At 31.1% G+C, this 15,098-nt stretch overlaps 1 protein-coding gene across 1 annotated transcript in view; it reads right to left on the bottom strand.

Annotated features, from left to right (window-relative positions):
• Positions 1–15,098, bottom strand: part of LOC126882397 (juvenile hormone esterase-like) — an 86,752-nt gene that overhangs the window by 14,640 nt on the left and 57,014 nt on the right. The window contains exon 8 of the mRNA XM_050647312.1: positions 14,889–15,061. Within this exon, the coding sequence (XP_050503269.1) occupies positions 14,889–15,061 (173 nt within the window). The remainder of the gene's footprint in view (positions 1–14,888; positions 15,062–15,098) is intronic.

Raw genomic sequence — 15,098 nt, 5'->3', positions numbered from 1 at the left:
ATTTCCTGTCCGTTGACAGACTGAATAGGCCAATATTCTGGCTCCAACAGTAACCAATTTGGACCAGTAAACCATGTGGAATGGTTGACTAACGAAGAAGGAAACAAACCTCGAGAGGCGCAATCAACAACATTTTCCTTTCCAGGAACAAAAAACCAATACTCTGATGGAACCATCTTATGAATTGTAACAACTCTATTTTGAACAAATATTTTGAGATTTTTCTCTGAGGACTTTATCCAATTTAATACAATCATGGAATCACTTAAGGCAAAAATTTTATCAATATTATGTCTAGGAGAATAAGTTTCAATAGCATGTGAAAGAAGCTTTGAGAGAAGAAGCGCTCCACAAAGCTCTAATCGAGGAAGAGTTATTTTAGACATTGGAGATACTTTAGATTGAGAGTACAGTAAAGTAACTTTAACTTGACCTGTACAATTAACAACCCTGGAATAAACAATGGCTGCGTATCCAGCAGCACTTGCGTCTGAAAATCCTACAAAAGACAACGACGAATTAGGTGTAACTGCTATATGGCGTGGAATTTGTATTTTGTATAGGACATGAAATTCATTTTGAAACTTTTCCCATGCTATTTCGATTTCTTTTGGTACGGTACTATCCCAATCTACCTTTAGAGTCCAAAGTTTCTTTATCCAAATTTTAAGCAAGAGGGTTATAGGAGATAGGAATCCCAAGGGATCAAACATACGAGCAACAAGTGAGAGCATGTTTCTTTTTGTACAACGGGTCGATGAGGGTATTTCTAACCCAAAACTAAAATTGTCACATTTTTCTTCCCATTGCAATCCTAACACTTTGGAGACTGACTTATCAAATTGTTTGGTTTTGACCAATTGAAGGGGTTCGGGGATTGTCGATAGTAGATCGTTCGAGTTCGACATCCATTTGGTTAATTTAAAACCACCTTTTTGAAACAAATTCACTAACTGAGTGTGTGTAACTATAGCTTCAGAAACATTTGGAAAACTGCTAATAAAATCGTCTACATACATATCTCTTAAAATTGGGATGATAGCATCAGGAAAACTTTTAGATTCGTCATTACATAATTGTTTTATTACCCTGAGACTAAGATATGGTGAGGCTTTTACTCCAAAAGTTAAAGTATTTAATTGGAAAATAGAAATAGGATCATTGGTATCAAATCTCCACAAAACTCTTTGAAACGAACAATGAGATTCAACCACTTTAACCTGCCTATACATTTGTTTCAAATCAGCGACAATTGCGATTGGAAAAAGACGAAAATTCAACAATATTGTGGTAGGATTATTTTGTAATTTTGGACCTTTATAAAGAATTTCATTTAATGACGGTCCTTTACTAGTTTTCATAGAGGCATCAAAGACTATTCTACAAGGAGTGGAAGGGCTATCTGATTTAAAAACACAATGATGGGGAATATAATACGACAACGAATCAATGGTTTGAATGGGAACTAAACTCATGTGCTTTTGGTCTAAATAGTCTTGAAAGATATCACAGTAAAGTTTTCTAAGTTCTGTGTTTGGTGCTAGGCGATTTTCTAAGGACAACAATCTATTTTTAGCAAGAACAAAAGAATCACCCAGTACATTAGGATCATTTTGGAACGGCAATGAAACTGTGTATCTACCATCTGCATCTCTACATACATTTTCTAAAAATAAATTTTCACAAATTTCATCTTCTGATGAACTATTAGTAACAGTGGGCAAATCCTCTAATTCATACATTCTTTCGACCAAGGAATCTAAATTCAACAAAGGGTTACAGACGAAAGACAAATATGTGTGGATTTTTTCAAAATTTGGTGCAGCTGAGCCCATGACTACATAACCTAAACTAGTCTCAATAGCTGATAGAGAATCTTCGCATGACACTCTATTACAACCAATGATATTTGAAAAGACAGATAAGCCTAAAATACCATCTATCTTGCCAGGAAAAAAGAAATTCGGGTCAGCTAATTTCAAGTGTTCTATACTGTTAATACAGTCTTTGTCAACTGGTTGATCTGGCAACTTATTAGAGATTGTGTCTATAAGCAACACTTCTATAGGATATTGTATTTTTTTATCAAAATGGGAAAAGATAACAATGTTGGTTTTACCTACTATCGGGGTGGTTGATCCTCCTATACCAGAAACTGTCAAATTTAATTTCGAATAACTTAGGCCTAATTTTCGGGAACAATCAAAAGTAAGAAAATTAGCAGAAGAACCACTATCTAACAAAAATCTAACCTTGTGAGCACTACCCCATTTATCAACAACTTTAACCATTATTGTCCCAAACAGACTAACAGAACTCGATTCTGATTCATTTGGGATATTTTTAGAATGGCGGACATGTAAACTAGAAGGATTATCAGAAGAACCAGAGGTAGGCTCAGTACTAGTGGAGGGAAATGGAACATTCTCATTAGGCCGAGTAGTATTTGGCTTATGCAACTTGGAATGGTGCCTAGCTTTGCACACAACACAAGAAAATTTTGACGGACAATTGGATACTCGATGCTTTGAAGAAAAACAATTTAAACATAAATTATTTTCCTTCACTAATTTAAATCTGGATTCAAATGGTAGCCCTAAAAAGTGCTTACAGTCTTTAATTAAATGTGGGCCTTTTTTACAAACAACACAATCTATGGAGGAATACGTATTCTGTTCTTGCAAATGAAACGATTTGTTCGGTTTTTGAAACGAAAAATTATTTTTGAAATTCCTTGATCTATCATTTTTAATAAGAGATTTACTACGTTGGCGTAAAAATTTCAATAAATCATCATAAGCGGGTAAATCATTATTATTTCTTATTAAATCAAATGAATCTATGGTATCTTGTGGTAATTTTAACATAGCTAAATAAGTTAAAATATGATCATCTAAATTATCGAGATTTAATCGTTTTAGTGCAGAAACATTAGTATCAAACTTTTCCAAAAATATTTCCAAATATGATGGATTATTAGATTGCAAACCGTGAAAATTAACAATTCGATCCATATAGAGATTAAACAAATATTTTTTATCATTATATCTTTCAACAAGCATATTCCAAATAATGTCATAATTATTAGGAATGGGTTCTATTGAGCTACAGCTTTTCAAGGCTTTCCCGGAAATACAACTCAACAAATACTGTAGCTTATCGGACTTGGGATATTCTATTTTGTTATGAACAAATTGTTTGAAATTTTCATAGAAAACAGGCCACAGAGATATATCTTCACCATCAAACTTAACTAATTCAAATTTGGGCATTTTAATAGTAGAATTATTAGTACTATTGGGATTATTACTCAAAACAGCAGGTTTATTTATTAATAATGAAGCTAAATATTCAATATTGGAGTAGAGATCATAAAATGCATCTAAATGCGTATGGTATGCAACGCCAGCATCTGGCTCCATCTCTTGTTTTAATATAACGATATCTTGAACAATTTCCTCATATTCTGATAGAGTTTTTTCGAAAGTACTATATCTAACTGCAAAGTTACGCATTTTTGAGGCATTTTCTGGATCTTTTTCTAAGGCCGACCCGGCATCGTAACATAATTGAGCCCTACGAAAGATAGTTTCACGTTTAGAGCATAATCGCTCCAATTTTAGTTCGTTTTGACTTTTAGGCATGTTTAATAATAAATATTGAAATTCTTTCAAAAAATTATCAATGATGAAGAAATAAAATGGAACAAAACCCAAAATATGTCAAGAATAGTAGTTAGGTGTATATATTTTTTCAACAATTACTAAAATTTTATTAAACTAAATCCAAACAAATTGTTTTTAGGTTTGCAAAATATCCAAATCAAATATATTTACTTAATCAAAATCGATTTCACTAAGCGATGGGTTCAGAAGCAAAAACACGAATTCAATGTTCCAACTATAGTCGACCGAAGAACAAGGTTTTTCGATACACGACAAAAAAAGGGTACACTACGATTTAATTAGATTTTAACACGACAAATATACTATACCGATTACAATTATAATTTTAAATAAATTTATCCAATGCGAAAAATACGATAGATCAGATCTTGAACCGGCAAAGCAACAACGAAATTGATTCAAGACGATCCGGCTCGAAGGACCAAACTTATGGGGTGGCGATTGGGCTATGCTGGTCTATTACGCAATCGAATTTAAAGCGGACTGTATGGAAATAATAACAAAAAAATTCTTACCTTATTTTAACTGGTAGGTCGAGAAGTCTTCAGTTATTAGTAAGGTGAAGGAAGGAGGGAGAAAGGGTTAATTTATTTTTTACTATAACTGAAACCGGCGTTTTTTGGCGACACTTGATAACTACAGGAAACGACTTAACAATTCAATTTGTTCTTACTTACTGACAACCACGACTAGTTAGTACTAACGAAAGGTAATTAAAGAGAAAACAAAAAATTTAGTACAATATCTGGGCAAGAAAATAGGCCAGGTACTTCGAATGAAATAAATTTAATGAGGCCAAAACACCCTGTATATATTAATTTTTCAAAAAGTTAATACCGGCGTTGAAAAGAGCGTAAAAATATTTTTAGGCAATATTTTAAACTCTTTAGTTATGTTAATTACCAATTATTAAATGCATAACGTATCTTCACATATACCTATGAACCTATGTGCGGCAGATTCGTGCAAATAATATAAGAATTATTGTGCATTTAATGGTAAAAGCATATAATTTGGACCACACACACTACACATACAAAGATTCAAATTTAGATATGAGGCCATCTCAGATTTTGTCTTTTACAAAAATGGCGGGCATTCAAAATGAATCTGACGCACACAGGTACATGTGAAGATACGTTATGCATTTATTAAATTGTAATTGACATAAACAAAAAGTTTAAAATCTTTCGTAAAAATTATATTTACACTCTTTTTAATGGCGGTATTACCTTTTTGAAAAATTATTATATACAGGGTGAAAGAATTGAAAAAAAAAACAACAGAGTTTTACACAAAACACAGTAAAAACACAACTTTTGGTGAACCGATTCTTCCGGTTCAAGACCTCGATCTTATTCATCAAAAAAAGAACCTTGATGCCAAATTTGGCTGAAATCGGACTTTTCGTTCAAAAGCTATCGTGGCTATTACTCACATATGTATAGCCGCCATTTTGAATGCTCGCCATTTTTGTAAAAGGCAAAATCTGAGATGGCCTCATATCTAAGTTTGAACTTTTGTATCTGTAGTAGTATATGTGGTCCAAATTATATGCTTCTACCGTTAAATTCACAATAATTCTTATAATATTTGCACGAAAATGCCACACATAGATACATGTGAAGATACGTTATGCATTTATTAAATGGTAATTAACTTAACTAAAAAGTTCAAAATATTTTCTAAAACATATTCTTACGCTCTTTTTAATGGTGGTATTACCATTTTGAAAAATTAATATCTACAGGGTGAAAAAATTGAAAATAAATTATTTACATAATATAAAATAGTCTTACATAAAAAACCAGGAAAAACACAACTTTTGGTAAACCGATTCTTCCAGTTAACAACATAGATCTTATAAATCACAAAAAGAACCTATGTACCAAATTTGGTTGAAATGGGACTTTTCACTCAAAAGATATCGTGCTATTAGTCACATATGTATAGTCGCCCATTTTGAATGACCGCCATTTTTGTAAAAGGCAAAATCTGAGATGGCCTCATTTCTAAGTTTGAACCTTTATATGTGCAGTATATGTGGCCCAATTTATACACTGAAAAAAATATTGTACATAGTACCAATGAACGCCAATCATTGACTTTTTTTACATTGATTCAATGAAAATTTCGTTAATACTATAAACACGTAGTCATTAAGTAATGACCATATTCATTATTACAATGCAATTCTATTAATTAAAAAATAATAACTAGAATCATTAATCCAATGAATATTTTTATCTATCCAATGACTTTTTTCATAATACTAATAATTTGTTCATTGTATATATGAAATTACACATCAGGATTATGCGGTTAAATTAATAAATATAAAACGTTGCACTAACGTACAGTGTTCTTTAAATTACGAACTCGTTTATTGAATCAATGTTTTCGTAACATTAAATCAATGTTTTCGACTTTGATTAATAAGTCGATAGGTTGTTTTGATGTAACTCAATCATTGTATTAATGTAATATACCTGAATCAATGATCAGTTCATTGTAGGAATGATCTTGTACATAAACTGATACATTTCTTAAAACTCTATAAGTGTTTTTATTGGTGTAAAAATATCACGTGACAACAGTTGCAGCCTCCTAGCAGACAGTCACCTTGCAGACTCTAAGGAGCGGTGTTTGGCACTAGTGATTTGGTTGATTTTTCTAAGGTATGTATTTACATATATTTTTAACTATGTTTATAAATTATTTTGTTGGATTTCTATAAAAAAAAAGTTGTACTTCTATTTCCACTTTTGCAGATTGATATGGACTTCGGAGTGCCATTTGGAAATGGAAATGGACTTATTGATGGATGGGACAGCAATTTCGAAAGAATTATCTCCTTTCTTCAGTGTGAAAATCATATCAAGGATAAAACAAATAAATTTTTATTTGAATAGATTACCCTTAAAGATATTACGGAATGTAAGTACCTATTTCATTATTCAATATTCAATCCTGCATATCCAGTATTAATTAATTTTTGTTCTCTGTAAATTTTTTCAAAAGCTAATTCGACACATAGGTAAAAGAAAATAGGAACCATTTGAAAATATTTCTAAATGGTGTAATCTCATAAAAGATTAGTAAATTGAATCTTTAGGTGATTAAACCGTAAATAATTGAAAAATATTACTAACTCTTGCAGTCGGTAGTATCTATCAAAGTAAAAATAAACATCTCAACATCTAGCAATTTTTTTTAGGATAAATTAAAATATTTCTATAAAAAAAAATGATACCCAAAAATACAACTATGTTCACTATTTAGATTTATTTTTTTTATAATAATTATTATAATAAATTGTAGATGGCTAACATGCAGTTATTCTTTGGGTTCTACATCGATATTTTGTACGAACTAATAAAATATACCATCAGAGATTTTCAGTAGATCATATTAGATTTTTGAAATCAAAGAAAAATGCCATTCAACCATTTGCTTCTTGTATGGGTGGTGAAATTAATCCCAGAGATATGTTGTATTTATGGAGATGTTATTGTAGATGTATTTATTTTCACGATATCGGGTACCTATACATTTTTTATACAATATAAATATATATAATATATATATTTTTATATATTTTATAAGAAGAATCAATTTCTGTTATATTTAGTTATTCAGTTTTTTCCAAATTACATTATAAAAAGTTGTTTGTGTTAATTAAAAATATATGTTTTTTTTCTTTAAACTTATAAATAATACTTAACATTAGTTTGAGAATCGGCAAAAAATCGTTGCTTCAACCTATATTTGGAATATTTATGTAGATATTAAGTCGTCATTTTTTACGTATTAACTATTTGTATGTTATATACAAATATACATGAAGATGCCATTCACTGAACCAAAAAAGTACGTAAATATAATGAAAAAAACATTGATTCAAAAACGGGGAGCATTAATTTTCGTCCAATGATCAGTATCGTTGGTCCAATGTAAGTAGATACATTAACTAATGCTCAAAAACATTAATTTTTATGAATTAGTACGTTGGTTCAATGTACTTTCTAGTTAAGAATTAATGTACCGATCTATTGATTCAATGTACCGATACATTGATTCTTAACTAGAAAGTACATTGAATGAACGTACTAATTCATAAAAATTAATGTTTTTGGGCATTAGTGAATGTATCTACTTACATTGGACCAATGATACTGATCTTTGAACGAAAATTAATGCTCCCCGTTTTTGAATCAATGTTTTTTTTTCATTATATTTACGTACTTTTTTGGTTCAGTGTATGCTTGTATCATTAAATGTGCAATTCTTATAATATTTGCACGAATCTGCCGCACTAATAGAGCTATTTCATGTAGATAACTTCGTGAAAGATAATAATGACATAATGAAGCTGCATTTAAGCTGCATTAAATATCAATCTAAAAATAAATGAAGACAAAACAAAATAGATGGTCGTCCCAAAACAAGAACGACGGCGAAAAAGGCAAAATATTACTACAAACGATCATAACTTCGAAGTGGTTAAAGAATTTAAATATCTAGGAGTAACAATCACTAATGACCACAAAATAGATGGAGGAGTTAAAACGCGAATAATGTCAGGAAGCAGAGATCTTTCTTTGCAATGTAACATTTATAATTATTAAGTAAAAAGTTGTCTAACGAGGTCCAAAAATCCAGACATATAAGACCATAATACGACCAGCACTCGCGTATGGATGCGAAACATGGACGCTAACAAAAAGAGATAAATACATTACTACTGTGGAAACGTAAAATCCTTCGAATGATATTATCACCTCGCAGAGTAAGAAACGAATGGAGGCGCAGATACAATAACGAGTTATGAGTCTCTCTTCGGACAGGAAAATCTAGTCAGATATATAATATAAGCTAATAGGCTCAGATGGGCGGGGCATGCGATACGCAGTAACGATAATGTTAGTGTTTTGGGAAAGGCCAGGTGGGAAAAGGTATGTAGGACGGCCTAGAAAAAGCTGGAAATATGTAGTCAGTATCTCATTTGGAGAAAATGAGAGTGAGACAATGGGAAATAGTGGCACAGGACCGACAAACATGGAAGGCAGTAGTAAACACGGCAAAGACTCCAAAAAAGTTCTAACGCCATTGGAGACGATGACGATTTCATGTAGATCTATACCGCAGATCCTATGGATTAGAACCTGAAATATAGTTAAACACATTTTGTACTACTGCAAAAACTTTCTAAAACCCCCATGGTAAGGAAATTTTACGGAGAGGGGAACATTGCTTTAGCAAGAATCTATACGACGTAGAAAAAACTAGTTTAAATAGGAAATGTCATAATTGTGAACAAAAATGTTTATCTGCGCGCGAAATCAATTTTGTAAATAAATTTTGTATCAACTCAACGGTAAAAAATCGATATCTTATGATCAGAATGTCCTAGATATAGACAAAAATAAAAATCCATCCTTTTCAGTTTCTATAAAGTTTTTAAATAAATAAACATTGCGCGATTTTTGCCATTTTTACGATAGGATTCTCATGAGATAAATAAAATTTATTACTTCCATTGATCAGTCGCTATGGAATTTCCAGTATTAGAGCCTAATCTTCAATTTCCCCTTTGAAACGAATATGAGGCTTTTGAATGTCTAAAAAACGCTGAATTTAAATTTTCACAATACAATCGATGCTATAAAACTGCTTCTTTTCGTTTGCGTAAGTATGTTTTTCGAGACTACATAATTTCTACTACAAATTCCACCTATTATAATGATGTCTTTTTGAAAGCATTTCTCGTCACACAATATAGTGTGTAAAGGCGGATCCATATCAATATAAATTTATAAGTAAGTATATTCTATGAGAAATAAGCCACAATTTTACTAAAAAATTAATTTATTAACGTTTCGAAGCCCAAATCGGGTTTCGTTGTCAAAATACAAAATACTATTAAAATAAACAAAAATGTTGTTGCTAAGTAAAAAAAATCTTCTAATAATTTATTTAATCTGACTCATTTATATTGGAAATTCAGACGTATATTATACATTTTAAAGTAGAAGACTTTAAAATGATATCGCCAATATTTATGAGTTGCGTTCCTGGGACGACTTTACTAAAAGATAGTTCATTCGATTATATGAAATCAATCCCAACTCAAGAATATCCGTCGCAAAAAAATCATAGCATGTAATCTGTCTTTAAAAAGACAACCAAATGCAACGATGACAGCAAAATTCTCGCGTTAGAGATTCCATAGTAAATCACGAGGGAAAAATCAGGAAAAAACCTCGTGATACTATCCCGACATCGTAAGTATTTGGTCTTACATTTAATTTACCTTCAAAAAACTAATACCAAATTCTGACTTTAATATGTTTAAATTATAAATAATATTAATAATACATAGATATACAATAAGTAATACTAAAATATAAAATTTGTACTAACTCGATTATTATGAAATCGAGTTAGTACAAATTTTATATTTTAGTATTACTTATTGTATATCTATGTATTATTAATATTATTTATAATTTAAACATATTAAAGTCAGAATTTGGTATTAGTTTTTTGAAGGTAAATTAAATGTAAGACCAAATACTTACGATGTCGGGATAGTATCACGAGGTTTTTTCCTGGTTTTCCCTCGTGATTTACTATGGAATCTCTAACGCGAGAATTTTACTGTCATCGTTGCATTTGGTTGTCTTTTTAAAGACAGATCACATGCTATGATTTTTTTTGCGACGGACATTCTTGAGTTGGGATTGATTTCATGTAATCGAATGAACTATCTTTTAGTAAAGTCGTCCCAGGAACGCAACTCATAAATATTGGCGATATCATTTTAAAGTCTTCTACTTTAAAATGTATAATATACGTCTGAATTGCCAATATAAATGAGTCAGATTAAATAAATTATTAGAAGAATTTTTTTTACTTAGCAACAACATTTTTGTTTATTTTAATAGTATTTTGTATTTTAACAACGAAACCCGATTTGGGCTTCGAAACGTTAATAAATTCATTTTTTAGTAAAATTGTGGCTTATTTCCCATAGAAAATATTTAATTATAAAAATGCCACAAGGAAATAGCTTCAGAACAACATAAAAATTTATGTTGTACGTTGTATTTGACACAAAGGACCCCGTAGAAACCTTATGGGAAATGGCTCTCTGTCAAATGCTCTGAAACTTTGGGTTCTGGTAGTCCTTGATGTGTAGAACAAAAAACTCAATGGGCGCATAGCTCCAAAAAATCATGGTATAAGCCTCTGAAGTTATAGGTACAGTGAAGACGTTTGAGTTGGAATAAATTCATTTTCTCGAGAATGGGCGACTCTGGAGATAAATTACGAATCAGGTCGATTTTTACTTTTATATTATAATTTTTTGGCACATATTTCATACTAGTGACGTCATCCATCTGGGCGTGATGACACAATCGATGATTTTTTTAATAAGAATAGGGGTCGTGTGATAGCTCATTTGAAAGCTTATTCAATTCTATATTCAATAATGTAAACATTAATATAATTATTTATACAGGGTGCCCAAAAAATGATTTTGAATTAAATTAATTGAGACAAAAAGAAGAACGTTTATAATTTATTTAATTCGAAATACATTTTACTGTTGTCTGAAAACAGGAGAAAATGTTTATTTGATAAATAATTATTGTTTTTCGCTTAAATTCAATATTAAAGCTGCCACCCACCTGCATCTTAGCAGATTGAACATTTAGTTTAAGCGAAAAGCAATGTCTATTTTTCAAATTAACATTTTTTTTTTGTTTTCTGACAGAAGTAAAATGAAAATGTTTATCTGATGAAAATCGGTCCGGGTCAGCCGGACTTCCGAGTTATCGGGGGCCGACTTATCGGGGTTCCACTGTATATAAAAAATTCAACTTGCTACCTGCTTTATTTTCAGTTCTGCAACATTTTGAAAAAATGAATTTCTTTTGCCAAAGCTCGATTGCAAAATTTATTTTGCAAAATTTATTAAACCGATCTTAACAAAATTTACAGTATTGTTTTATTGTATCATAAAGTTTTTCTGAATAAAATATGAAGGTCCTAAGTGTAGGACAAATGGTTGAAAAACGTAAAATGCGAATACTTGTTTTTTTATGGTTTTTTCGCAATTATTGCTATTTTGTAACAACGGTGACAATTTTTAAAATACTTTACCAATCCTATATTGTAGAAAATTTAATTGCGCAACTTTTTCGTCACTACAACTTTTCTCAGAAGCGAATACTTTTAAAGTTATAATCAAAAAACGAAGAAAAAAATCGAATTTTTCCTTCATTTTTGACATTTTGATTATTTAAACAATGTTCCGGACCTTTTTGAGTGGGAGGATAACTCAATTATTATTATATGAGTTAATTCCAAGCAATTTCTGCAATAAAATATGAGTCACCTCTCAACGTCCATCTCTAAACAGATGCGCCCTGGACTATAAATAATCCGATTTCTGCAATGCGAGCGAAGTATAAGACATGACAGAAGAAAGAAGCGATCAGGCATTTAAGTAAAATTAATTTCTTATTGGATGCGAAACGTGGCAACTTACTAAATCCCTGGAACGACGGCTACTTGCATTGGAAATGGACATGGAAATGCATTGGATAGAATAGAAAAACAATTGGAATTAGAAAAAATTAGAAATATTGTAGAAATAATAGAAGTCAAGTCAACCATAATAGACGAAATTCAAAGGAGACAACTGATCTGGTATGGTCATGTAGAAAGAATGGACGACGACAGGCTGCCAAAACAAATTTTAAAATGGACGCCAAAGTTAAGAAGGAATAAAGGAAGGCCGAATATGGTGGCTAGACGGCATTCAGAAGGCAAATGTATAGATAAATAATATATTAGTCCTGTCGCCAGGGGGGGTACAACGGCCTTCTTAATTCAGATGAACTTACCCAAGTTTTTTTATGTATTTTGGCCCGTAGAACACGAATAATTTTTTGGGTAACAGTTGATCCGGATGTCGATAAGATTGTTATAAACAAAGAACTTGAGGAATTACATAACAGCTATTTCTCGCAAAACAAAACATTTTTTTGTATTTTTTGGGCCATTCTAACCAAAAAATGTTCCTACAAATTTTTTCGTAAGATGCATAGTTTTCGAGATAAACGCGGTTGAACTTTCAAAAAATCAAAAAATTGCAATTTTTGAACCCAAATAACCTTTGCATAAAAAATAAAATAGCAATTCTGCTTACCGCCTTTAAAAGTTTGAGTCAAATTATATCTGTTTTGAATATTTGCATTGCTAAAAATTTATTTTTTGATTGTTAAAAAAAGCTATAAACACATAGTGTTTCCCGTGCTTAATACATGCGTTTTAATGAATGTTACGTAGAAATAGCCCCGCTTGCACTTTTACCTTCTCTACCTACTCGTTCGATTTTAAATGAGAAATCATTGAAAACATCAATCAAGCACTAGGTGTTTATAGCTTTGTTGGACAATAAAATAATAATTTCTTAGCAATACAAATAATTAAGACCGGTATAATTTGACTTGAACTTTCAAATGCGGTATAAAGAATTGCTATTTTATTTTTTAATCAAAAGTTATTCGGGTTCAAAAATTGCAATTTTTCGATTTTTTGCAAGTTCAACCGCGTTTATCTCGAAAACTATGCATCTTACGAAAAAATTTGTAGGAACATTTTTTGGTTAGAATGGCCCAAAAAATACAAAAAAATGTTTTGTTTTGCGAGAAATAGCTGTTATGTGATTCCTCAACTTCTTGGTTTATAACAATCTTATCGACATCCGGATCAACTGTTACCCAAAAAATTCGTGTTCTACAGGTCAAAATACATAAAAAAACTTGGGTAAGTCCATCTGAATACAGGAGGCCGTTGTACCCCCCTGGCGACAGGACTATATAGTATTACCGGGCAAATGCCTATTCTGTAACTCATTTCGATGATAGAAGTCAGTAAAATCAAATAGAAGTGGCCAAGTCGAATAGAAATAGTCCAAATTTGTATTCCATAACTACTTCGGAATCTCTACAATCATAGTGTGAATAGAAATCACTTCGACAGCATTTACCCTGTCGAGGTGAGATTTCGATTATCGGAATTGTGGTTGACGCAAGCGCATTTTGTTTTGTTTTGACGTTTATATTTTATATATAAAAATAATTAATTACTACTTATTTATAATTATTTATAGTATTTGTACCTTTTTTTTAGCTGCTTAATTTTTAGTCTGTGGTGTTATTTGTTTAGAGAACTATATATATTTCATTTAGACATGTAGGAGTATGAATTGGACCTAACCTTATTTATTTGCTACTTGGCGTCTGAATGTTTCCCATTCACAGTGTTGCCATATTTTGTTCGAATATTTCTTGTACAATTTCAATCAATGGTATAATGCACAAGAATAGCATACGATAGACTTCTTATGCGTTAATTGATAAATATATTATACCAGTATACTTGTATATTTATCAGTCAACGCTCATAGTCTGAACAAATTATAGAAAAGATGCCATTTTTGGGAAAAGTTGTTTAGCAGTTATTTCAACTGGAATCGAATCTTAAAGATTGCATATTATTAGTAATATTAATTTTAAATAAGTTATTAATAATAATGAATTAATAACATCAATTTAAATATCTTTGATTTAAAAACATTTATACTTCTTATCTTCACTTGTCTTTTTTATTTATCAGTTTATCTTCTTTTTTATATCAATTTTAATTAACTCTAATTTAAAACCATTTATCCTCTTTTGAGCTTTTTGCATCCAGTATTTACACTAATATTCTATTTACTTTTCAAAACTTTGAGGATAGTATGAAGAAAGTATGAAAACATTGAGGATATGGCAACGGTGTCATATTTCAAGTAACAAATAGGTCACAGAACACTAATTTCGCTGGTTAATGCCACCTTCTCAGAACCGCGTGAAATAGAAGTCAGAGATTTCGATTACGATATGAGTTACAGAATACCGATCCAAACACAAAAATGACGCGATAGATATCAAACATTCCGATTTTGGGTAATTACGATTCGACTTGATCATTTCTATTCGATTTGTTAGAAGTTACAGCATAGGGCTGGAAAAGGAAAGGAATCTTTACCCTGGCGAAGGGAACGACCGACGAAGCTGGTAACTTTGAACCGGAATGCGAAGAACGCTATAAATAACCGGGATAATAATAATAATAATTTATTACCCTGACATATGCTCCATTATCCTCGGCGAATGTTTTGGATGTGAAAATTTCTTTATATTCTTTAGCCGCTTCTGGTAATGCAGCCGGATCAATATTAAGATGTGGATGTAGTACTAGTTGTGTATTATTGTCTAGCAATTCCTTGAAAAACTGTAAATTCGCTGACGATAAGTCTAAAAAAATGTCAAACATTTAGTAACTATTAATTAA

Source organism: Diabrotica virgifera, chromosome 3, assembly GCF_917563875.1.
Source record: "Diabrotica virgifera virgifera chromosome 3, PGI_DIABVI_V3a".
In the NCBI taxonomy this organism is placed as follows: Eukaryota; Metazoa; Arthropoda; class Insecta; order Coleoptera; family Chrysomelidae; genus Diabrotica; species Diabrotica virgifera.
The sequence above is the reverse complement of the archived record's forward strand: the minus strand, read 5'-3'. Positions and strand labels throughout refer to the sequence as shown.